Raw genomic sequence first — 26,294 nt, 5'->3', positions numbered from 1 at the left:
TTATGGATAGAACTTATGGGGATGGGAAGAATAATGTGAAAAATAGAATGAACTAAGAATTTATCTGCAACCTTAATTACTTTAATAAATTCTGTGCTCCCCAAATTTAAATGCCCCCATCAAACAAACACAGCTGTTTTCCACTAGGGACCAACAGAGCATGGCACATAGTAGATGCTGAATAAATATATGTCAAATTAAAGTTTTTATTGCTCATCTGATATTCCACAATTGCAGCCTACTTCTCTCCCTTCCTCTTCCCTTCTTTTATTATTCTCTTTATCCCCTTCCCTCCCTCACTAGTTCCCTCTTCTTTTCCTCTCTTTCTATCTCTTTAGGCTCCTCTAGTTTTTCCCTCCCTTTCTTTCCCCTTCCTCCCTTTCCACTATTTTCAAAGCAGGTCACAGGAAGAGGTTTGTGACTATCCAGTAGCAATAGGAGAGTAGAAAGCTTACACTTGATCAGATTTTCCATTCCTCCCCAGCTGTTTTGCATTTCTACCAAATTCAGGAAACACTGAATATACATGACATTGTTGAATGTGGAGAATGTGAGAGCAAAGTTGCATGGGTGTCACACGTAGTTAAGACTAGAAATCCACAACTGAAAAATATTCCTTCCTGTTCTTGTCTTGTGTGCAATTTCTAAGGAGAGTTGCCCTGTTCCCAGCTGGGATAGTCTTTCCGGTGGATGATCTATTTGTGTTAGCCTTACTAATAGCTAACTCCCCATTTTCAAAGACCCAACTAGGAGAACTCTCTCTCTTCTCTAAAGAAGCGGATCTGTATGCAAATTAAGGTCAATTGAAGCAAGCCTTAATGTAATCTACTTCCTTCCTGTGGGGAGGAAAGGGGAGGTTCCCCAGCATGAAGGGGAATAGAATAGGTTTCCAGGGTGTTGTGTGCTGGCAGAAGGGAAGAGGGTGGAGTTTTCAGGCAGCCTGAACATGCCCAGGGAAACTGGGCTCTTCCAGGTCTACAGAGAGATGAGCGAGTCTCAGAGAGTTCATGATCATTTGCCTCAGGCTTCCCTGGAGAGACAGCCACTAGCTCTCGTCCACTGGTTGAGGCCAGCTTGGTGCAGTCCTGACCTTTATGAAAAGTAATCGGACATTTAGAAACTGGTTGCTCAGGCGCCCAGTAATCATTTAAAAAAACATAAAAAATAGCCAACTTCACTCTTACATTTCAAACATAATATTGATCCTTAAATTCAACCTGACTGGAAAAATAGAGATGCCCGAGCAGCAAAAATGCTGATGAAGATGAGGCAAGAGGCTAACGGATCCAGATCATTCTTTCTGTAAGCTCCCAGACAAGACTGCTTTCGTTTCATTGCATCCTTCTTCTCCTCCCTCGCAGAACACCCCAAATCTCCATCCCCACCCACCACTTCCCCCTCCACCTCTGCTCTGGGTCCAATCCCAGTTCTGCTGCTGGTTTGCTTTGTGATCTTGGACAAGTGACTTCCTCTTTGAGTCTCTATTTCTTATTTGTAGAATGGGAATAGTAATGGCTAGCCATAAATATGAAGTAAATGAAATAATATCAGCAAAGGATATAATGCAGGCATTTATTCTAAAGAAGAGAAAAAAACCTCAGGAGACTAAAACTCCCAAAAGAAATTTGCTTTATTTCTCAGTTGTCCTGAGATGTTCTAGCCACACATTATATTCTACGATAACAATTATTTAAACATAAAGTTCATTAAACATTGATAGCTCTAAAATTATATTTATTCTAAGTTCTTTTTTTCAGAGAATTGAGGAGACAAAAGAAAAGGCTAGTTTTAATATACATTGAAAGAGATTTAATTATAATAAATTATTTATGTGTGCATCTAGTCTATATTTTCTGTTTAAATACTTCAAATAAAATTTGTGGCCATTTAGAAATATTATTGCCAATATTTTAAGACAATGTATCAACCAATAAGAGGTATCTACTCTTTTAATTTTTAAAAACTGTTACTAAAATAATGCCATAACTATATGTGTTATTGGGTAGGCAAAGAACTAAACAGGTAATAATTGTTTGCCTTATAAAGGTGAAGAATTTTAGCCAAAGTTTAATCTTTCTTCTTTGACCTAGGAAGCCAAAGTTAAACCTATGTGACAACTCTGGATGAAATGCAATAATTGAGGCATAAGGAAATTCCTTCTTTATTATAATTATCAATTCCAAAGTCAAACCTATGGACAACTCTTGGATGAAATACAATAATTGAAGCATAAGGAAATTTCATTTTTATTATAATTATCAATCTTCCACCTTACCTCCACTGAAAAAAAAAAACACCTCTGTATTGTTTTGTATACTCAGCTTAGTTTAGATTATGGATTTGACATGATACATTTGCCTTAGCTTTGCATAGCACTAAGATGATACATTACTTTTTTCTATCATAATGGGAGCCAAATTGTAATCAAGAATTTTAAACACTTTAAGGATTATGTAAATTTAATGCATCAAGATACGCTGCTTTTAAAAATGGTTGATTTTCCCTCTTTGAAAATTGTTGTACTTGATAATAGAGCCTCCTTGTGGGGAATTAGTAGAATTTCAGTCTTTTTAATTGACGATGAAATGCTGTTTTAATCCCCACCCCTTCTCAATGGGAACATATGTAGTATAGCTATCAAGAAAATAAATACTTGCCTGTGAACCCTTTTGACCTCCAGAAATCAGCAGGAGCTAAATGACCACTAGGAAGTAGTGAGCTATGTGCTGCCTCTTCTTTGGTTTGTCTGAACTCCTAGTAGTTAAGGTAATGCAGCATTAATTTTTTTTTTCACTTGAATTGATTGTTACGTTCTTCGGAGAGGTTGGCTGTCAATTATTTACGTTTAACTGGTCCCCGTAGTTGGACCTTTGGACATATTAACTTACGCAGATGTACGTTTTATATTAAGCAAGTGGATTTATTTTTTCACTTTTGACCAGAGAGCATATTCCTCTGAGAGGAAAGGTGGCCTTATTCAACAAAGCTCAATTCTTTGGGAGAGACATGCTAACCAGCCCAACTTTGTGGATGAATAAATGACAAATGTTAGAATCTAGTGGCTTGTGCTTTCTTAACCAGTGATACTACCCAGCTGAAAGAGGAACCATCAGGACAAAGGAAATGGTGATATAATAAGATTGCCCTCTGTTGCTTCACTTATATGTGGAGAAGATAAAACATGGTAAAAATAATCTAAATCCAAGGAGGAGGGGTAACATAAACATATGATTAGAAATAAAAAGATAGGACTGACTTATGGCTTAACAGAATGTTCTCTAGGATTTTTTTTTTTTTTTTTTAACTAGTTAAATACAACTCTCAAGTGTTGCTATGGTCTGGTATATTTTCAGGGGCCCGAGCTATACCTCCAGTCAACAGGCATGGAACAGCCCAGGGCCTCCTGCAGGTAGTAAATAGGTAAATGATTTCACTCCAACATAGACCTCTCAGAATGCTCTTTTTGGTTTACTTTTATTGTTATTTTAAAAGTAATATATGCTTGTTACAAAAACAACTGAAGAGCACCAATAATTATATTGCTTGATGAAAAAATATTATTTGGTAATAATATCATTATTTGACAGATAGCCTTTTAGATTTGTTTCAATTGAAGTTTGTTTTACAAAAATGATTTCACTCCTAATAAACTTTTATAAACAGGCTTTTTTCTTTAATAAAACATTATAGATATAATTTCATACCACTAAATACAGTTTTGCATAATAAACATCAGCATTTATTGACTATTTACTCTATGTAGGCATCATGCTACATAGTTTTATATGCATTTTATAAATTACTCCATCTCTCTTCCTAGGGCCACTTTTCAGACCTTGGCACTGGGATGTGGACGCCAAGTAGATAATTGTAGTTTTGCTGACCTGAGAAGGTAGCAATCAAAGTTCAAGGCAGCCAAAGTGGCTATGGAACAGGGTACCAGAGAAGAGGGAATTATGTGATAGAAGGAGACAGAAGTTTCCCTCATAGATTCTTGGTACAGGCATACCTTGTTTTATTGTGCTTCATTTTATTGTACTTTGCAGATGTTGCATTTTTACAAATAGCATCAAGCAAGGTTTTCCAATAGCATGTATTCACTCTGTGTCTCTGTGTCGCATTTTAATTAAGGTATGTACATTGTTTTTTTAGTTATAATGTAATTTCACACTTAATAGACTACAAAATAGTGTAAACATAACTTATATTTGCACTGGGAAACAAAAAATTTCCTGTGACTTGCTTTATTGCAATATTTGCTTTATTGATGGTGGTCTGGAACCAAATCCACAATATCTCCAAGGTATGCCTTATAGGGCTGGGCTGCCTATTTGTAGGACAAAACATCATGAGGCCTGGGAGAGAGTGGCTACTGTAGGACTGAGAGATGAATGGAGATTCCTAAATTTACTCAGGGCTGGGTGACGATGGAGTTCTAGTTCAGCCCGAGTGGAGGGATCTTGCTGAGCACCTCAGTACAAGATAACAGAAAGGAACACCTCAGGAATATAAATCAAGCCCTAAAATAAGAGCCACATCGAAGACTAAGGACAAAACCAAAATAGAATGGCTTGAACAAGGAATAAAACCAAGCCTGAAAGGATCTAGAGCATCCACTATTAATTTAAGTGCCCACCAGCACAAAATTAAACACCCTTTAAAGGACAACACAAAATCCAGGTTCTGTACAATGTTCACAATGTCAAACATACAATAAAAGAAAACTAGACAAGAAAAAAACAAACAAAATCTGACTTATAATCAAGGTTAAAAAAAAAAAAGAAAAACAATAAATAGATACAGACGCTATTATAACCAAGATATTGGAAATAGAAGACAAGGAAAGTTACTATAAATATATTCACAGACTTAAAGGAAAAGATGGGAATAATATGTCAACATTTGAGAATCTCAGGAGAGAACTACAAACCCTACTTTTTTTTTTTTTTTTTTTTTTGTCTGTTCTAGATCTTCATATAAATGGGGTCATATACTATATACCTTTTTGTATCTAGATTTTTCTTTTGGCAAAATTCCTGTAGCATTCATCTATGTTGACTATGTCAATAGTTCTTCTTTTCTTGCAGAATAAAGGAAATAAAGTAGTTAGATGCTTACACCCAAATGTAGAGTCACAGTGACTGCAACAGCTACAAATGCAGATTCATAAAAGAGTGTTTTCTTCACAGTACAATAGCTCAAGAAATGTAGCAAATTGTGAAGTATTTTTCCAAATTGGTGAACATTGCTTGATAAAATTCTATATAAAACAAATATAACAAATACAATAATTTTTCAATTTATAAGCAGTTGCATTTCTAGAAATTCACTATATATTAAAACCATTTTTAAGACACTATGCATAGGCAGAATGGAATAAAGTTATGGACTTACATAATTATTCACAGATTTTCCAGCTCTTTCAATATCTAGTGGGATATCTGAAAGTTGTATGGCGTGTGGGACAATTCTGCATTTGATAGTATGCTCTCATGCTTTGCAGGTCCCCATGCACTAAATTCCAGTTACATTTGATAACCAAAACTGCCCCTACACATTTTCAAAATGCCCCTTAGAGAGCAGTAGCACCCCTATTCATAAGAGCTACTCTATGTCTTTCCATCAGTCTTAACAACTTTCAAAATCATGTATTTTATTTTATCAAATGTTGAAAAGGTGCCATGTTTGAAGAATGTCCTCAGATGGAGCATATTTTCTGCTCACTCCTTGGCTTCTCTGCTGCCACTTGCATTGTCAATGGCTCCAGGAAGAATAACATAGAGACCATAGAAATATACCTTCTCCTGAGTACATGTAAAAGACCACCTGAGAACTCCAAAATCTTGGATGCTAAAATGGGCTACTCAGGGAACTCAAAACTAGGTTATCTAGACTATTGACATAGATGACAAGAGCCTCACCTAGCTAATGACTATGATATTGAGAGGAACATATCATTTGATGATTGGCAGGTTTTAGGTGGTGAGGGGAGGGAGGATAAGAAAATAATTCTAGGGGTATTGATTAAGAAGCTAAGTTGACAGGGAATACAGTAAAAGGGAAAAGAAGTGATACTCAGTTTTTAGCACACTGAATTAGGGACAACACAATAAAGCTCAGATCTGGGAGGCATCTGATAACAGAAGTCATGAAAATAGATGAAATAACATAAGGAGAGTGTGCAGAGAAAAGAGTAATAGATATTTTCACATATAAGAAACCATAAGAGAAGAATGAGAAAGGTCAGTCAGACATATTAAAGAACTCCAGGTTAGGAGTCACACTAACCTGAAGTAAAGCTAACCTCACAACAGTGGGTAAGTTACTTAACCTCACAAAGCCTCAGTTCTCTCATCTGGACATAAGGAGAATAATAATACCTACCTTAGGTGATGTTCTGGTTTGCTAAAGCTGCCAGAATGCAAAATACCAGAAATGGATGGGCTTTTTACAATGGGGGTTTATTAGTTCAGAGATGTACAGTTCTAAGGCCATGAAAATGTCCAAATTTAGGCATCAAGAGGTAGATACCTTCTCTGAGGAAAAGGCCAGTGGTGTTGGAACACCTCTGTCAGCTGGGAAGGCACGTGGCTGGTGTCTGCTGGTCCTTTGCTCCCAGGTTGCATTGCTTTCAGCTTCTGATTCCAGTGGTTTTCTCCTTAAGCATCTGTGCATTTTCACTTAGGTTCCCAGGGCAAACTCTGGGCTTTGTCTCTTAGCTTAGCATCTCCAAACGTCTGGGTCTATGTCAGCTCTCTGAACTCTCATCATCCTCTCATAGAGGATGCCAGTAAACTAATTAAGACCCATCTTGAATGGGTAGGGGTCACATCTCCATGCAAATAATCTAACCAAAAGTTCCCACCCACCTTTGGGTGGGTCACAACTCCATGGAAACAACCTAATCAAAAGATCCCTCCCACAATAGGTCTGCCCTCACAAGACTGGATTAAAATAACATAGTCTTTTTATGGGATACATAACAGATTCAAACCAGTACAAGCAGTAATATGTGTAGGGCACATTTAGTATAGTTCCTGGTCCACAATAAATGCTCAGTTATTATTATAGCTGAAAGAACAATCTAATAGATGAATGCTTCAGAAAGACCAAATAGCATGAGGATTGAAAAGGAGCTAGTAGATCTGGCAGTTAGAAGGCAATTAGTGACTGTGATGAGAGCTATTTTAAGAGCATGCTTTACCAGATACTGTAGTGATTGGGAGGTGGGAAACTGGAGGCAGCAAATGGAGATTCATCTCTCAAAGAGTTTGGCTATAAAGAGGAGCGACAACAAGAGAGAGCAATGGGAGTAGGTTCATTTTATATGATGGGGCAATTTATTTGTAGAATAAAGGGAAAGATTATGTGGATAAAGAGAAAATGAAAAATAAAAGAGCAGAGAAAATTGAAGTCAGGCAGTGACAGGGGTAGGTGGTCAATTTTCTGGATAATTTAAGTGTGTTATATATTGTCCAGAAATCTGAATATCTATTCTTAAAGAGTTTAAAGGCATAGTTTTTGTTTTGTCATTTTTTAATCTAAAACATCAACATCCTTCCTTTTTATCTCACCAAGAGTATCCTGCAAATAAATAAATAAGATACTGTATATGAGTATGGAGTATACTGCTAGGTTTGCCTTTACCTACCAGTCCAAACATACCAAGTACCAGTATATGAAGTTATAATGCATTTTAAAGCATTTAAAATACCAAATATTAATCACTATTTTGTAAATACTCTTTTCCAAGAAACTTAAGAATACTAATGAGAGTGACAAGCTCAGCCTAAATTCCATTTTAAAAACTCAGGTTTTCTTTTCAACTCTGCAAACATTACCATTATTGCTTTGAAAATCTTTTATACTATTGTAACTAAACTTTTTTATTGCTCATTGTATTTCCTGCCCCTCCCGCTGTAAGACACCAGGCATTAAAAGAACAAAAAAGAAGAGCTATTCAATGGATCTGAAACAGCCATTTCCAATAAGTCCATACCAATTTACCTAACAGTGAATATTGACTACCTACTGTGCTCAGAAGCATACAACAGACCTACATTTGTTCCTTTCCTGCTCCCCAAATACTGGGACTACTTCCAAGATGGCTCACTCACAGGGTTGTTGGCAGATGGCCTCAGTTCCATGTTGGCTGTTGGCAAGAACTCTCAGTTCCTTGCCATGTGGACCTCTCCATAGGGCTGCTTGAGGGTCCTTACCAACAAGGCATCTGGTTTCCACCAGAATAAGTGATAGCGAGGAGAAAGCTGCAACGCCAGTTTGTCCTAATATTGAACATCAAAATATCTTTACTCTGCCATATTCTATTCTTTAAAAGCAATTCTTTACAACCATAATTTTGGAGGGGGCAGCAAATGTACCCTGCTAAAAACATTCAACATCCTAGTCTCCTTTGTAACTGGGGATAAACCATGTGATTTCGTTCTGGCCACTGAAATGTAATCAGAAATCTTTGGGAAGGGCATCCCTGCCTGATAAAAAGCTAAACATTTTCAGAAAATGCCTTTTACTAATATTGAAAGATCGAAGATAACCTGTGTTCATTAACAAGGGCTGGCTAAATTTTAGTAGATCTGCACTGTGGAATACCATGCAGCTATTAAAAAAGAAAGAAGAAGGAAGCTTTCAATGCACTAAATGGAAAAATCCCCCAAATATATTGTTAAATGAAAAAAGTAAAGTTCAGAACAGAAAATTAAGAAAATATGCCTTTGCATAAATAAATGAGAAAGAGGTGTGAACAGCATGGATAGGGTCAGGTGAGGGCAAGAAACTTTCAACATACACTTGTTGAAAGACAGTTTTGCTGGATGTAGAATTCTTGGTTTACAGTTTTTTTCTGCAGCACTTTGAATATGTCATTCCATTGCCTTCTGGTTGAGAAGTCAATTGTTTATCTTACTGGGGTTCCCTTGTATGTGATGAGCCATTTTTGTCTTGCTGCTTTCAATATTTTCTCTTTATCCTTGTTTTTCAGCATTTTACTATGATTGTTTGTGTATGGATCTCTTTGTTTTTATCCTCTTCAGGGTTTTTTGAGCTTCTCAGATGTGCAGATTATTGTCTTTAATAAATTGGGGACGTTTTCAGCCATTATTTCTTCAAATACTTTTACTGCTCTTTTCTCTCTTTCCCCTCCTTCTGATATCCCCATTATGCATATGTTGGTGTGTTGGTGTGCTTAATGGTGTCCCAGTAGTCTGAGCCTCTGTTCATTTTTTAAAAATTTTTCCTTTCAGTTCTTCAGATTACATAAACTCTATAGATCTATCTTCAAGTTTGCTGACTCTTTCTTCTGCTGGTTCAAATTTACTGTTGAGCCCCTCTAATGAGATTTTTATCCCAGTTACTGTACTTTTAAACTCCAGAATTTCCATTTGGTTCTACTTTAATAATTTCTGTTTATTGATATTCTCTATTTGATGAGACATTGGCACTGCCTTCCTTTAGTTCTTTAAGTTTGCTTTCCTTTCATCCTTTGAGTATATTTATAATGACTATTTTGATATCTATGTCTTGTTAGATGGTCCCTTTGTATCTGGTCCCTCTCACAGGTAGTTTCTGTTGCCTGCTTTTTTCCTCCCTGGCAGGCATACCTTCTTGTTTAGTTTTTTTGTTTTTGTTTGTTTGTTTGTATGTCTCATATTTTGTTGTTATGGTTGAGACCTGGACATTTTAGAGAACTAGGGAAAGCAATAGCTAAGAAAAGCCCTCCTGAAGCAACCATAGCAACTCTGGGTACTGGCTCCCCAATGCTATCCCCACCCCACCCCAACCTCCACCCCACCCCCACCCCCAATCTCCACCCCAGGGCTTGTTATTATTGTTTGTTTAGTGACTGGCCGGTCTATTTTAGTGAAGACTATTGTCTATTTCCCCCACAAGGTGACGCCTCTGATGTTGTCACTAGAGGGCCCAGCTTTGAGCATGAACACAGCCGCCCTGGGATGGCAATGGTTTTAGCAGGGCTCTCTTTGACTGTCTCTTTCCATTAACTGCTGGTTGATTGCTCTATTGCTTTCAACAATGCCCTGGCACATAAATTGCTCCAGAGTCTAATCCAGTTGCAGGGATAGTTTTTGAGGTTAGTGTTTGAAGTTTGTTCTGACCCCTAGAGGGTTTTTATTAGCTGTCTCTTTCCCTGGTTCTCTCTAGTAAACTAGACGGTCTCTGAATTATTTTACATCTGCCATGAAGCTGCTAACTTCTTCTTAACTACTATGTTGTTGTTGTCTTTGGAGAGTGCCCTTAGGCTTGAATTTCCCCACTCTTTGTTTCAAATAAAGTTAGTTCCTTTAGGGAAAGCTTTGCAGCTTTCTGTTTTATGGCCCATCTTTCTACATGGGCAAAGTCTCTGAGCCACACCTGTGTACTGGGAGCAGGATAATGGAATACTTCTTCTTTTTTTTTTTTAGTTTTGCTTCCTTTTAATAAACACACTTGTATAGTTAACATTACAATTTTGTAAAAATTAAAACAAATTATCTTATGCCAAGTGTGCCCAGCATTTGCACAATCTCAATACCATTAATACTATAGCTTTCAAGACACACAAAATAAAAATTTAAGCTGAAAAACAGCATTTTGCAACAATTTAATAATTTATTACATTACAGTAGCATCACAGCAGCATTTAATAATGCCACTTTAGGCAAGAGTCACTCAGCATTTCCATTATGTATTCCATTTTCAAGAATTTATAACTTTGTAAAATTCATTCTAAGAAAACTTGACAATTTAAGCTCTTTGGACTGTAATTGGCATATCTTTCTCTACTTTTCTTCTCTCAGTTTATTTTAATCTATCAGTATTCATACTGTATTTAAAATTTTTAAATAGCACCTATTTTTTAAATAGTTGTATTATTTTAAAATGACTTTTTAAGATAAAGTTTTAGAGAAACTATACAATGGATAAGGTTGGTTTAAAATTTCAAATTTTCTAAAAATCAGCTTTGGTTTTACAACTAGTATTTTCATTGTTGAAAAAACCCATCAGATTTAATTACATGCTTTAAAAATTATTATATACATATTGCAATCTTTAAACAAATGTATTTTGATTCTTTCCCTCCTAAGGGTTCATATTTATTTAGGTTTTCTCCCGTTTAAAATTCTAAGTTCCTGATATATTCTTTCCTTCTAATGTTGCTTTCTAAGCAAACTTAGAGCTGCCATTCATGCTGCATGAGGAAGAGAACAAACACCTGGCTGGATATGAGGTATTGTAAAGGATTGCATGGACTTTTACAGAGGACTTAGGTTATTATGTCATACAATTTCTTCTCTTTTTAGCTTTCTCTCAAATATATGACGAAATACCTACACCAAGAGTGCTAACCAGGGGCAGAGGCATCCTTAAGGGAAGAAGGGTGGTCCCTGAAGTTGCAGAGGACAAGGGTGTTGCTAGAGGTGCGACTGTAGTCAATGAACAGATTGGGCATGCTTCCCATCACAACGAGCAGAAATTAATGGAGAAAACATAGAGGGGATTGCTTCATAACAGAAGGAAGAGCCACAAGCAACTGTTGGCCTTGAAGGTTTGGTTTGATGAGTTTCATGGCTATGGAGAACTCTTGCTGGTCCATCTTCCCATTCTTGTTCAGGTCTGATAACGCCCATATTTCTGCTAAAACGAGCTGGCAGGCCAGATTGTAAGAAAAAGGAACGTGCTTGATCACCTGTTGTGTAAACTCCCGAGGGTTTGACGTTATCCAGCTGCTTGTCATGCTTTAATCCATTCTTCAGAGGCAATAGCCCCTATTTTCTGCCCTCCGTTCACAGCTGTGGGAAACTGAGCCATCATGGTCCTGAATTTTCCTTGCTAGCTCTCAGCCATCTGTATCTAATCTAAATGGCTCCTTCCATCTCAATCATCCAAGTTACTCAGCTCTCTGCGGCTCAGTGGGGTACTGGATCTAGGAACCAGGATGCTGGCGCCTCTGCCGCGCCGTGGCACATCATGACATGACTCCACGCCCCTCAGCATGGGTCGATGTCGGGGACCCTTGTCAGCCTACGGTGTGCTTTTATCTGAGAAACAGCTCTGCTTTGGGTGTTAAGCACACTGGGTGGGAATGGAGCCTCTGGTCTCCTCAGCTTGCCTCTCCTGGTGTGGAACCTCTGCCTTATGAGTTGGGGCAATGGTAATCCAAGCCCCAGTATTCTCCGTGTGCTGTACCTGAATAGAGCCTTCACTCTTATGACTAGGATCTGGGTGGAAGAAGACAGCCCCCAACCTCTTGGCCACACTCACCTGGAATTTATACTCTGCAACACACAGCTGGGGGAGAGGAGAAATACTGGTGGGCTGCCTTTCCCAGAAAGATAGCCCGCCACTGGAAGCTGGGGCAAGAAACAGCCCTGTATTCTTGGCTACAACTGCCTGGAGTGGAGTTTCCATCTCACTGAGCTGGGAGAGAGAAAGGAGGGAGTGGGTTGTGGTTTAAATGCCACAGACTTTTTGCTGTTCTTACCAAGTTTTAGTAGATTTTCTTGAATAATGTTTCTTTACTTGCTATATACCCTTACAACTTCCAGAGATTTTAAATGGTTGTTTTGGTTTTTGAAAATAATTTTCACTAGCTATGCTTGTTTCACTGGGGAGGGGATCCATGGAGATCCTCATTCTGCCATTCTAGAAGTAGAACCTCAATGTATATATTTTTATATATTATTTTTATTTTGTTGATCCAACAATTTAAAAAACAAATAAAAAAACATTAAAAATAATTTTTAAAAAAAGCCTAAAATAGCTTTATAGGTGACCAGCCCCTGATGCTGAGGAAGAGTAATAATCTTTCTGTGTGCTCAAAAAGACTCAGAAGTGATCAAGGGAGCAGGGTCTTCTTGGACCAAAATGACAGTTAATTCCTCAGCAACCCATGGACATAAGGCTGAGACAGATGAATGCCTAAACAGATCCCAGTGTGGATGGATGACCACTGAGGACTGATGTCCACCAATACCTTTGTACTAAATAAGCAGCTAGAACTTAGATGCTGCCATCTTAAGTTCTGCAAACTGGCAGAATAGGCTTTTAGAAATAAAACTGAGTTGCAGAAAAATAACAATTATCTTCTACTACTGAAATTGTGGACTAGGAATTAGATCAGCAGTAAAAGTGTAGGCAATTCTTTTGACAAGTTTGGCTGAAGGGAGGTAAGCTGAGGGAGAGAAAACTGGGAAGGTTTAAGACAGGCATATTTCTTTTTTTCCTCTTAAATGAGAGCCTAGGGCATGCTTAAGTGCTTAAATTTCTTCGTGAAGTGGGAGCAAAGGTCATCTTCCAGGGAGGCAGGACCAGTTCAAAGTTTGAGTGGTGTGAGTTTGAAGGGTCACTAAAGTGGGCAGAAAGGGTAAGCTTACAAGTGAAAGGGGTCAGATTGCTGAGCAGGTAGAGGGAGCCAGTCTCTTTCCAAGCCAGGGCTTTCCTAAAACTTCCTACCACTGAAGAGATAGGGTAGGACTTCCATTTCTGCCTCAAAGTCCTGCATGCCCTCACCTTATCATTTCCAATCTCGCAGATTTTCCCTTCAGCACCAGGCAGATTTATTTCATGACATAACTTTCTTCATTTCTTCTTTTCAGGCAATTCCCTATTTTGCAACATGCTCACTCCTTCCCTTAAGATCTCTAAGTCTTCTTTATCCAAAGTTGCTGAATTCCTATTCTGTGATACCTTTTGTAATTGGAAGACTTTTTGATTTCCCCCCAAATCCCAGACAATACTTCCATTTTCTCACAATGTCACAAAACACACTTTTTTTGGCCATTAACAGGCAAAATACCATGATATTTGTTAAACGTTAGTTCAGATGCATTGTCTATATATTTCTTATGATAATGAGTGCCCAGAAGAGAGATATTATCTCATATATTTTTTACTACAGTGAATGTGGCAAAATATACACAAACTTCTAATTGTGATGATGCCTTGAGAAGGGGAAATGTAAAAATATCTTTAGCTCTGACATGAATCATGTAATTTCATCTTTGATTACAAAATGACATACGCCCCCCTGTAGCATAAGGAATTAAATACTAGTAAACGTTTAAGAATACTGTATAAGAAAAAAATGCCAGCTATTTCACTTTGAAATCTTTGGATGATAGCTGACTTCATTTCATATCTAATTTAAAGTACTTATTCAATCAAGGCTGTGAAATATTAAAGAAAAGAGGGGATGGATGGAGGACAGGAAAGAAAGAGAGAAAACACAAAACATCTTTTACATTTTTGAGTAAATTATTCTGTGTATAATGGCATTTAATGTGAGAAATTTCACACACACAAATCCTGAATTGTGCTTTTGAATTACTTTAACAATCATATTTGTTTTGCACATTTCTGAAAGATTTTCAACTTTACTGAAGAACTTTACTGACTTTAAGCCTATGTTAATAGCTTATTACATATAACAATCCCACACCTATTTTCTTTTTCTAAAAAATAATTTTTGTAGACAATCATGTCTATAAAATAAAAATACATTTTTTTTTTTAACAAACATACCAAAATCTCCAAATGTAGGAGAGTATGATTGATCCATTTGGAAAGCTCTATGCAAATAAGCATTGGAATAACAATAATACAGCCACTTTCAAATTTTTTTTAGCATTCCTCTTTGGAATCATCTTCTGTTATAAGCCACAAAAGAAGGTCTATCTTGTTACTTTAAAGATTTCTCATTTTTTTATTTAAAAAAAGTGGCATCATTCACCTTATTCAATCAACATGATTTCAAATGACACTTTTGGCTGCATCCAAAATCAAATTCACCTCAAAAGACAAAGATTTTCCACTATGAAAGATATTTTTTTTTGAAAAGTGAAAGCATACTAAGAGTGACAGTCCAAAAATTATCAGAAATAAAAATAGCAGGTTAGAGTAAAGATAAAGCCTCAAAATTCTCCAAGGCAGATAATTTTTGGGGTAGGATGAGGATGGAAGGGACATTAATTTTTATATACAATAGTAGAAAATTATTTTTAATTCATATTTCTATTTGCCCAATAGAAATATTTGATGTTTATCTAGTAATAAACTGTCTTTTCAAAATCCTTCTTAAAATTGTTTTAAATGGGATATGAATTTAAAATTTCGCATAAAGATTATAAAGGGAGGGGAGAGGAAGTGCATCTAAGTGTGTAAGGATGAGAATTTTACCTCTAACAACCTAAGCACCCAAAGCATGTATAAGAGGTGCAAGTTCTAAAAATCTAAAGTTTTGGTGAATGCTAAATCTAGCAGGGCCTTCAAGCAGCTTTGAGGGCTTCCTTTCATTCCTGAAACTATGCATTTGAACAAATACTGGTTGCCGTCAATGATTTTTGTTTGTTTATTTCACAGTGTGATCCCTTTAATATGAGCTTTTCAGTAATTGTGAAGTTTATTTTTTGTCATTTTTGGCACTTACAGTTCACAATGTTTAGTTGTGTGGCTTAAGATTGTTTTAATTTTTGATTTGACATTCTTTTTGGCACTTTTGAAGAAGGGGACATTGTCTTTTATATCGTTTGGGGGAAGTGGTAAGCCTCCCTCCTCCGTCTCTTTGAGTTTTAAATGTTTGGCTTTATGAAATCCCACGCGTCTCCCTGGAATCCTTTATCACTAAATGAAGCTGGTAGAAATTTGGCTTCACAAACTGTGAATCATAACCCTTCTTAAAGGCTGGTATCCCCAGCTTCTGATTTAGGTTGTTTGGCCGCTGCTGCCACTGGCTCTAGTGGCCCCTCCCGGCAAAAAAGCACAACTGGATTTTTGCAGGCCCACATGGCTAAGTCCCCTCCACCCCCGCTGGCCGGGTTGGAAGAGGACATCCTGCTGCAGATCTCCAGCCTGTTGGCATAGCGGTTACGAAGGCGTTTGTGGCGTTGGGCCTGCTGACCCAGGCCCTGGTTGGGCAGGTAAGTGTCCACGTTCCTAGTCCGGTAGCCCTCTTCCCGGTTGCGCCTCAGGAGCGTTGATATGTTGGGGTTGCGGATGGCATAGATAACAGGGTTGATGGCGCCATTGGCCCAGGTCAGCCAGACAGCCACCACGTTAAGAAACGAGGGCGCCTTCGCGGCCTGCACCTGTCGGGTCGCGGCCAGCAGCACAAGGAAGCAGTAGGGCCCCCAGCAACCGATGACGAAGATGATCATGATGAGCACGGTGGTGGCCGTGCGCACCTCGCTGAAGAAGCGCAGCACACGCGCGTAGGTGGTCACGGGTCGCACGCGCACGTCCGATAGGCGCACTGTCTTGCAGATGTGGTAGTGGCAGAAGCACATGAGCAGGAAAGGCAGCAGGTAGCAGACCACCACCAGCCCCACGCTGTAGGCCGCGCCCTGCTGCACCGGGTCCGGGGAGGTCCGGTACAGGCAGTCGTGGAAGCTTTGCGCCCCCGGGGGCTCCCGGCGCGACCCCAGCCGCTCCCAGGGCAGGGAGAAACCCAGGGCCGCCAGCCAGGCACCCGCCAGCAGCTGCAGTGCGCGGCGGCGGCCGATCTTCTCCCGGGGCGGTCGCACGATGGCGCAGTAGCGGTCCAGTGAGATGAGGGCTATGCTGAGCGTGGACACGATGCCGAAGTACGAGCTGAAGAAGCGGCTGGAGGCACAGAAGCCGTGCCAGGGTCCCTCGGGCGGCGTGAAGAGGTCCAGGAAGGCGGCAGGCAGGCAGAGCAGCGCCGTGAGTAGGTCCGACAGGGACAGGGACAAGATGAAAGCGTTGGTGACGGTGCGGAGCTGCCGGTGCTTCGCGATCACCGCCATCACCGCGCAGTTGCCCAGGCTAGACAGCAGGAAGACGAGCAGGAGAACAAGCGCCTGCGCCGCCACCGCCGCCCCCTGCAACAGCAGCGGCGCCCCCTCCGGGTCCAGCGGCGGCCTCTCCACCGCCCCCGCCGCCCCGCGCTCGCCGCGGAGTCCGCCGCCAACCCGGGCGGCACCGCTGCCGCCTTCGCTCTCGCCGTTCTGGTTCCCCAGCGCCTCGGCAGCCACGGTCGCCACGGTGCTGAAAGACAGCACCGCCGCCGCCGCCGCCGAAGTCCCGCCAGGCGTGCCGGCCTCGGAGGGGGCGCCGGGGTGGGGACTGCCCAGCAGGGCCATGCTCACTGGCGGGCCGGCCGGTGGCAGCGGCGACTGCTCCTCCATGGGGCCCCGCGGCGGCCGCGGGTCTGTTCATCCCGCACGGGAGGGAGACTGAGGGATGGCTCGGGGCCGGGGACAGCGGCCGCTGCCAGGAGTAGGGCTTGGCAGGAGGAGTAGCGGTCGCCCCGGCCCGGGCTGAGCCTTTGACGTGGGTTCTATGCGTTGTCAAGGGAACCGCGTGTTTACGCAGGAGCGCTGGGCTGGACGCCTGCCCAGTGCCTTCGGAAAAGCCCACCCACGAAGCAACCTTCCCCGGGATGCTCAGGGGGTCCGGGGTCAGGGGAGTGGCAGGTCGGTCTCCTCGGGGATCACTGCCAAGCCAGAAAATCGGGACTGGCCGACTCACAAATGACCAAATTCAACAAGAGTTGCTTCGCATGCTTTCTTGTACTATAGGGCCGTCTTTGGTGGTAGTGATGGGGGGCGGGGATGAGGGGGTGGATGCCTCGTTTCCTATGAATGTTTTGAATTGGCATATTCAGGGAAGAAAAGAATTTAGAACCTGAAATGAAAAACAATCCAAATCCTCGGTTCTTAAACTTGAAGGGCAGAATTTAAGCCAGTGGTTCTCAAACTAGGAGGGTGCTTCAGGATTACCTCGGGGCCCTAACGCCAGAGTTTCAGATTCAGTAGGTCTGGGGTAGTGCATAAGAATTTGTATTTCTAACAAGTTCTCAGGGATGCTGATGTCACAGGTCAGAGGCCCACACAGAGAACAACCCATCTAGTGAACTTGTTAAAAAGTAGATTCCCTGGTGAATTCCTGAAATTACTGAGAATGGTCCATGAATAAAAACCCCATAAGTGATTCTGATTCAGATGATCTGAGGAACTAGTACAGGGACCTTGGCAGCAGGAGGTTACCCCGTTTTCATGGGCCTGGATCTTAGGATCATAACTGGCTAAGGCATTTGGGTGAGGGAAGAAGGGAGAATTTATTCCTTGCCCTGTTGCAGCCTTCCTCTATTCTCTGAAATGTGCTAGATTTTTAGTCTAAGGTGCTGCCAGATTAGTTCATCACTACAGATGTGGCTCCAGGTATCTGGCTGGAACATATGGGAACAGAAAGAACCTGGCTGTCCAAGAAACTGCATCTCAAGGTTTTGGTCATGGCCTCTAAGAATGAGAAGTATAATACATTCTCAGGTTAATTCTGGGCCCATCTCCAAAGCAGTAGTTCACAAAGTGTGGTATCTGGACCAGCAGCATCACCATCACTGGCAATTTACTAGAAATGCAAATTCTTGGGTACTACCCCAGACATACTGAATCTGAAACTCTGGGATTGGGGTCCAACCACTTGTGTTTTAACAAGTCCTCTGGGTGATCCTGATACATAGTCAAGTTTGAGAAACTGCTTTAAAGAATTACCAATATAATTTCAGGTCTTAGAATCAATGATATTAGTTCTTTGAGAGCTTATTTCAGTGAGGAAAAATAACCTATTGGAAATTCGTAGCATAAATAGAAGTACATTAAGGGTTTCTCTTGACATTTTAGGCCGGATATTTCTTTGTTGTAGTGAGATGTCCTTTGTGTAGGATGTTTAGCATCCTATTCATTAGATGCTTGGAACACCTCCCCCAGTTGTGACAATGAAATTATCTTCAGACATTGCCAAATGTCCTCGCAGAAGAGGTGATATTGGACTCTCCAAAAAGAAGAAAGGATTAGGGCATTTGATGCATGTGAAAAATCTGAAAATTAATGTTAAAGTACTTTTGGGTAATGTTGAGATGTGTCTGAATCCTAGGATACTCCAGTGAACTAATCAAGACCCACCATGAATGGGCAGGGCCATATCTCCATGGAAATAATCTAATCAAATTATCACCACAGTTGGGTGAGTCACATCTCTCTGGAAACACTCAATCAAAAGTTTCCACCCTAATCAAAACACTAATAAATCTGCCCTCACAAGATTGCATTAAAGAACATGGATTTTTGGTGGACATAATATATCCAATCTGGCACATTCCACCCCCTGGGCCCCCCAAAAAGCATGTTCTCTCTAAATGCAAAAATACATTCATTCTATCACAATATAGGTAAGTACAAAGTCCTAACAATCTCCTCTGCCTGTGGACCTGTGAAACTCAGAACAAGTTATCTGCTGCCAATATAGAAAGGAGGGGCTGTCATAGTATAAACATTCCCATTGCCATAAGGAGAAACTGAAAGGAGAATGGGTCATAGGACCAAAATAGTTCCTAAAAACTGCAGGGCAAACTTCATTAGATTTCAAAGTCTGAGAGTCATTTATCGAATGACATTTTATCCTTGGGGCTTGAGAGAGCAGGAGTGTGATCCATTCCAAGGGCCTTCTCATCAGCCCTTTTCTCCCCAAACACTGGGGTGAGTGCTCCAACATATCCACACTTTGGGGAGACAACCTTCTCCTCGGCCCCACCCTCCTCAAACATCAGGGTGGCACCCGGACTCTCTTCCATCTCCAGGACACATGCTCAACCCCTTCAGAACAGTATGGCGGTGGCCAGGCTCTCCCCAATCCCTGGGGAATGTGCTCTTCCCTCTCTGAGACCTGGAGTGGCAGCAATCTTCCTGAGCATTGAGGAGGAAGGCCCTCCTTCTGCCTCCAGAGCAAACTCACCCATTCCACGTGCATGGGTTGCTCTGCACTTTTTGCCCGAGATTTCTTGGCTTCAGACCTTGACTTCCTCAGTTCTGCCTTTGAAGTTATCCTTCTGTCAGTTTTTCCCTTTTCTTTCTCCTCTAGTCCAGACTGGCAGTGGTTCCATTTATACAGATCTTGCAAAAAATTTGTTGGCTTGATATGCACCTTATAGGGATCAAAAAACATCAGACAATAGAACTTTCCTCAAATCCTTTTTGGATAACTCCATCTCCAGTCCTGGCTTGTACTGAAATTGCTGGCTGGTTCTGGGTTTTGCTAAATCCTCATGCGGGACTATAGCCTCTGGGATTCCATTTTCTGGAAGCCCAGAGTTTTCCAGACCATCAATCTCTGGTTTCTTTGTACCCAAGAGTTCAGTTCTCAGCTTATCTCTTTCCTCTCACATTTTACTGTAAGCTGCAAGGAGAAGCCAGGCTGCATTTTCCACCCTTAGTTTGGAGATCTCTTCTGGTAAGTAGAGAAAACTCATCACTTTCAAATTCTGCCTTCCACCTGACATTAGGACTCAATTTTGACAAATTCTTGGCCACTTTAAAACAAGGATCACCTTTCTTCCAGTTTGCAATGACACATTCATCATTTCTGTCTAAGGCCTCATCAGAAGTATTTTCAGAGTCCGTATTTCTACCAACAGTCTCTTCAAAACAATCTAGGCCTTTTCTATCAAGCTCCTCACAATTCTTCCAGAATCTTCCCCTTATCCATGTAAAAAGTCATTCCAATATATTTGGTATTTGCAAACTCAGCAGCACCCTGCTCCTGGTACCAAAATCTGTTCTGGTTTGCTAATGCTGTCATTGTGCAAAATGCCAGAAATGAATTGGCTTTTATAAAGGGGGTTTATTTGGTTACAAATTTACAGTCCTAAGGCCATAAAAGTGTCCAAACTAAGGCATCAACAAGAGGATTTCTTTACTGAAGAATGGCCAGTGGCATCCGGAACACCTCTGTCAGCTGGGAAGGCATGTGGCTGGGAGCATCTGCTCTTCCTTTGCTCTCAGGTTGCATTTCAAAATGGCGTTCTCCAAAACATCTCTGGGTCTCTCTTAGCTTTTCCGGGGCAAACTCTAGGCTTCCTCTCTTAGCTTAGCATCTCCAAATGTCCTTCTGTCTGCATCTCCAACCATCTCTAAGTGTCAGCAAGCATTTGGGTCTGTGTCAGCTCTTAGCTTCTCTCTCAAATACTCCAGTGAACTAATCAAGACCCACCCTGAATGGGGAGGGCCACACCTCCACAGAAATAATCTAATCAAAAGTATCACCCACAGTTGGGTAAGTCATGTCTCCATGGAAACACTCAATCAACAGTTTCCACCTAATCAAAAAACTAATAAATCTGCCCCCACAAGATTGCATTAAAGAATGTGGCTTTTGGGGGGAAATAATATATCCAAACTGGCACAGGTGTGACGCAAGCCTGCTGAGAGTTCTTTGTTAGTTGGAGCCTTCTAATTGTGTAGGTATCAGGAGATACCTAATGCAAGCAGCTGAGGTCTTTAGCCAGAAGCATTTTCCTGTAGTGGTACAGAACAAAGAATTCATTCTTCTTAATCAAGGCAAGGTGGAAAAGCTAATCAATTGTGATGAAATTCACGTGGATTCTGAAGAGCCAGTCTTTGAGGCTGTCATCAACTAGATGAAGCATGCCAAGAAGAAGAGAGAAGAATCCTTGCATGACCTACTACAGTATGTCCAAATGCCCCTGCTGACCCCCAGGTACATCATGGATATAATAGATGCTGAGCCATTCATCTGCTGTAGTTTAGTTTTCAATGCAGGGATCTAGTTGATGAAGCAAAGAAGTTTCACCTGAGGCCTGAACTATAGACCAGATGCAGGGACCCAGGACAAGGGCTTGTCTAGGAGTCAATAAAGTCCTTCTGGTAGTTGGGGGCTTTGGAAGTCAGCTGTTTCCCATTGATGTGGTAGAGAAATAATGACCCCACAACTCAGGAGTGGAACTTTTTGCCAAGCATCATTTGAAAGAGACACTATGTAGCCTCAGTGTCCCTACATGACGGGATCTATGTAATTGATGGCCGTGATGACCATTCTTGCCTTGATTCAGTGGAATGTCTAGACTAGACAGCAGATGAGGAAGGTTGGGGTCTGGTATTCTGTGGCCCCTATAAATGTCTGATGAGGTCTTGCTGAAACTACCACTCTGGGAGATATGATATATGTATCTGGAGGCTTTGATGGGAGCAGGCATCATACCAGAATGGAGTGATGTGATCCAAACACTGACCAATGGAGCATGCTGGGAGATATGCAGACAGGTCAGGAAGGTGCTGGACTTGTGGTGGCCAGTGGAGTGATCTACTGTCTTGAAGGATATGTGGCTTAAATTTTTTAATTCAGTTGAGAAGTGTGATCCCCATACAGGACACTGGACAAATGTTACACCAATGGCCACCAAGTGCTCAGGTGCAGGAGTAGCCTGCTGAATGACCATATTTATATGGTGGGGGGATTTGATGGTACAGCCCACCTTTCTTCTGTTGAAGCACACAACATTTGCAACAGAATTCTAGACAACTGTCACTAGTATGACCACCCCATAATGCTATGTAGGGGTCACAGTGCTTTAAGGGAGACTCTATGCAATTGCAGGTTATGATGGGAATCCTCTGCTGAATAGCATTGAATGCCATGACCCTATCATCAATAGCTGGGAAGTAATGACATCCATGGGAACCCAGCACTGTGATGCCAGTGTGTGTGTGTTCTCTGAGAGAAGTGACCATTGTTGGAGTGCCATCCAGAGCGAGTGACCAGTTCAAGGGACAATTTGGGGGAGAATCAAGGATCCTTTCCAGAATGCCTATTTCTTACTGTGTGCACAGGGAGATTACAAACACTGGTGCAGTGATGATTGTACTTATTTGACACATTCTCCCTCTCATACTGATAGTTGTCTCTGAGAAGGGTGGGTAACAGACACTGGATGAAAGAGAATGTACATAGAATGGGTGTGAGAGACTATGACCATCCCTCCTCCTCCATGGGGAGCACTTTGTCTTGTCATTTCTAACTTACTGTGTACTTCAGAGAATATATATTGTGCCTCATATGTGGCAGAGAACTAAGGTGAGTATGGCCTTCTAAATGTGTACATTATTCAATCTAGATGATTGGAAGGATACCAACTTGAATAAACTTGGAAAAACCCAAGTCTTTTATTTCCAGGCACAAATATCTTTTCTAACCTACAGGTAGCTAGGGATAATACAGTTCCATTCTGGAGGGAAAAATAGGGGAGAGTCCTATCAGAACCTTGGAGATCATTAGAGATAAATCATCTGACACTCCCTTAGGGGTAATGGGTTGGTATATCAGAACAGAGGGTAGAGAGAGTAAAGTAAACTGAACTTGATGGAATTTGAGTGAACCTAGAAACCACTGAAGTATAACCTGGAAGACTGAGATGTGTGTATTATTTGAAGGATATTTTTTATTTCCTCAAGGTCTTTCTAAAATAGAAGGTTGTGCATCTTTGCACTGGAAACTGTCCAAGAGAATAACAGAGTGAATAAATCTTGGGAAGAGAGAAAATGGCAAAGAAATTTGGGGGTTCAGTATGCCTGGGGATAAACTAGAAGTACTTGTGATTTTACAATCGTCTTATTCCCTGCCAGTCCTCATTTAGCCATGGCAAGGTTTGCCTTGAATGACTGAGAGACTGTCTTTCTTTGTTGAATCAAGTACTACTACATTGTTACACTTCCTCATTATTTATTTTGGGATGGGGCAGGGTAGTAGCAGCCTAGTAGTTCAGCCACCTGATTATTGCTTTTAAGGGTACACTTCTGCTAAGCCGTGGTTTTTACTGCTGTGTTTGGTACATTTGGTCCTTTCCCTCCTATACGTTTCCCTTACCTGTCCTTCTAGTGGATCTTATTTTTCCCAGTAGAGACCAATCAGAGGTATTGGTCTTATTAATTCTAATACCTCTGCTATTACCATTTCTGAACTATCATCCAAGGCTCCTTTGTGTTATGGAGTGAAATTCTTGCTTTATGGGTTTTGAGAGTGTAGGAACATGATAATCTAAACAAGGATGCACTTTCTATTTGCTCTGAAATTCCATTTTCCCCCTTTCCCCAAGTTTTATTGAGCTACAGAGTTAATTTCCTCTGTATTTTTTATGAAGTAAAAATTAAAAAAAAAAAAATCTATTGGAGCCTGTGCCAGTTTGGATGCATTATGTCCCTCAAAACACCATGTACTTTGATGGAATCTTGTGGGGGCAGGTGTATTAGTGTTGATTAGATTGGAATCCTTTGATTGAGTGTTTCCATGGAGATGTGACTCAAACAACTACGGGCAAGACATTTGATTGGATGATTTCCATGGAGGTGTTATCCCACCCATGCAGGGTGGGTCTTAATTAAATCACTGGAGCTATATAAAAGAGCTGACAAACAGAAAGAACTTAGTGCTGCAGCTGAGAGACACATTCTGAAGATGACCATTGAAAGCTGATGCTGACATTTTGGAGAATGCCATTTTGAAAAACAACCTAGGATCAGCAGACACCAGCCATGTGCCTTCCCAGCTAACAGAGGTTTTCCAGATGCCATTGGCCTTCCTTCAATGAAAGTATGCTTGTGTTGATGCCTTCATTTGGACACTTTATGGCCTTCAGACTGTAAATTTGTAACCAAATAAACCCCCTTTATAAAAGCCAATCCATTTCTGGTATTTTGCATAATGGCTGCATTAGCAAACTGGAACAGATTTTGGTACCAGAGAAGTGGAGTGCTGTTGAGTTTGCAAATACCAAACATGCTGGAACTGCTTTTTAAATGGATAAGGGGAAAATTCTGGCAGAAGTGTGAGGAGCTTGATATAAAAGGCCTAGACTGCTTTGAGGAGACTGTTGGTAGAAATATGGACTCTAAAGGTACTTCTAATGAGGAGTTAGACAGAACTGCTGAATGTGTCATTGCAAACTGGAAGAAAGGTGATCCTTGTTTTAAGGTAGCAGTGAATTTGGCAAGCTGAGTCTTGGTGTCAGATGGAAGGCAGAATTTGCAAGTGATGAACTGGAATACCTAGCTCAAGAGATCTCCAAGCTAAATATAGAAAATGCAGCCTGGCTTCTCCTTGCAACTTATAGTAAAATGCAATAGGACAGAGATAAGCTGAGAAATGAACTCTTGGGGATGAAGAAACCAGAAAATTCTGGGCTTCCAGAAAGTGAGACCCCAGAGGCTTCATCCTCACATGGGGATTTAACCAAACATGGAACCCAGCCACATTTCAGTACAAGCCAGGATTAGAGATGGAGTTATCCAGAAAGGATTTGTAGAAACTCCTGTTGTCTAATGATTTTAACCCCTGTGTGCTTCATGCCAAGCCAACAAGATTTTTGCAAGATCTGTATAGATGGAGCCACTGCTGGTCTGGACTGGAGGGGACTGAGAAGGAACAAATTGAAGGAAAAATTTCTTTAAAGAGAGAACCATGGAGGTTGAGGTCTGGAGTCAAAAAACCTTGGGCAAGCAGAACAGAGCAACCCATGCACATGGAAAGGGTGAGTTTGCCCCAGAGGCAGAGTGCAGGCCTTCCTCTTTGATGCTCAGGAAGAGTGCTGCCACCCCAGGCCTCAGGGTGGAGCACATTCCTCAGGGATTCAGGAGAGCCTGGCCACGATCCCACTATTTGGAGAGGGGAGAGCCTTTGCCCCAGAGAGGCAGAATCCAGGTGTTTCCCTGATGTTTGAGGTGGGTGGGGCCAAGAAGGTGGTCTCCCCAATGTATGGATATGTTGGAGCACTCACCCCAGAATTTGGAGAGAAAAGGACTTCCACGAAGGTCCTTGAAAAGGGTTGGACTCATGGTCTCTCAAGCCTCAAGGATAAAATGTCCTTCTATAAATGACTCTCAGACTTTGAAATCTAATGATGTTTGTCCTGTGGGTTTTAGGAATTGTTTTGATCCTGTGAACCTTGTTTTCCTTTCAATTTCTCCTTATGGCAATGGGAATGTTTATCCTATGACTGTCCCTCCTTTGTATATGGGCAGCAGATAACTTGTTCTGAGTTTTACAGGTCCACAGCCAGTGGGGAACTTTGCTTTAGGACAGACCATGCCTGTAACTGATTTTGATGGGATACTTACCTATTGTTACTGAAATAACTTAAGCTTTTTTGATATTGTGTGGGGATGAACATATATTGTATATGGAAAGATCATGTCATTTTGGTCTCCAGAGTGTGGAATGTGCCAGTTTGGATGTATTATGTCCCCCAAAACACCATGTTCTTAGATGGAATCTTGTGGGGGCAGATGTACTAGTGTTGATTAGGTTGTAATCCTTTGATTGAGTGTTTCCATGAAGATGTGACTCAATCAACTGTGAGACCTTTGATTAGATAATTTCCATGGAGGTGCTATCCCACCCATTCAGGGTGGGTCTTAACTGAATCACTGGAGTCCTATAAAAGTGTTCACAGACAGAAGGAGGTGCTGCAGCCAAGA

General features: G+C 41.1%; 1 protein-coding gene and 1 pseudogene across 1 annotated transcript; one reads left to right on the top strand and one right to left on the bottom strand.

The window, feature by feature from the left end:
- Positions 1-15,087: 15,087 nt before the first annotated feature.
- Positions 15,088-17,156, bottom strand: GPR135 (G protein-coupled receptor 135). Its single transcript, XM_037835306.1, has one exon. It carries the CDS (start codon positions 17,154-17,156, stop codon positions 15,687-15,689), a length of 1,470 nt encoding a protein of 489 aa, XP_037691234.1. The 3' UTR covers positions 15,088-15,686.
- Positions 17,157-21,414: 4,258 nt separating this feature from the next.
- Positions 21,415-23,603, top strand: LOC119533207 (annotated as a pseudogene).
- Positions 23,604-26,294: the final 2,691 nt, after the last annotated feature.

The sequence above is a fragment of the Choloepus didactylus genome, chromosome 4, assembly GCF_015220235.1.
Source record: "Choloepus didactylus isolate mChoDid1 chromosome 4, mChoDid1.pri, whole genome shotgun sequence".
Lineage (NCBI taxonomy): Eukaryota > Metazoa > Chordata > Mammalia > Pilosa > Megalonychidae > Choloepus > Choloepus didactylus.
The sequence above is the reverse complement of the archived record's forward strand: the minus strand, read 5'-3'. Positions and strand labels throughout refer to the sequence as shown.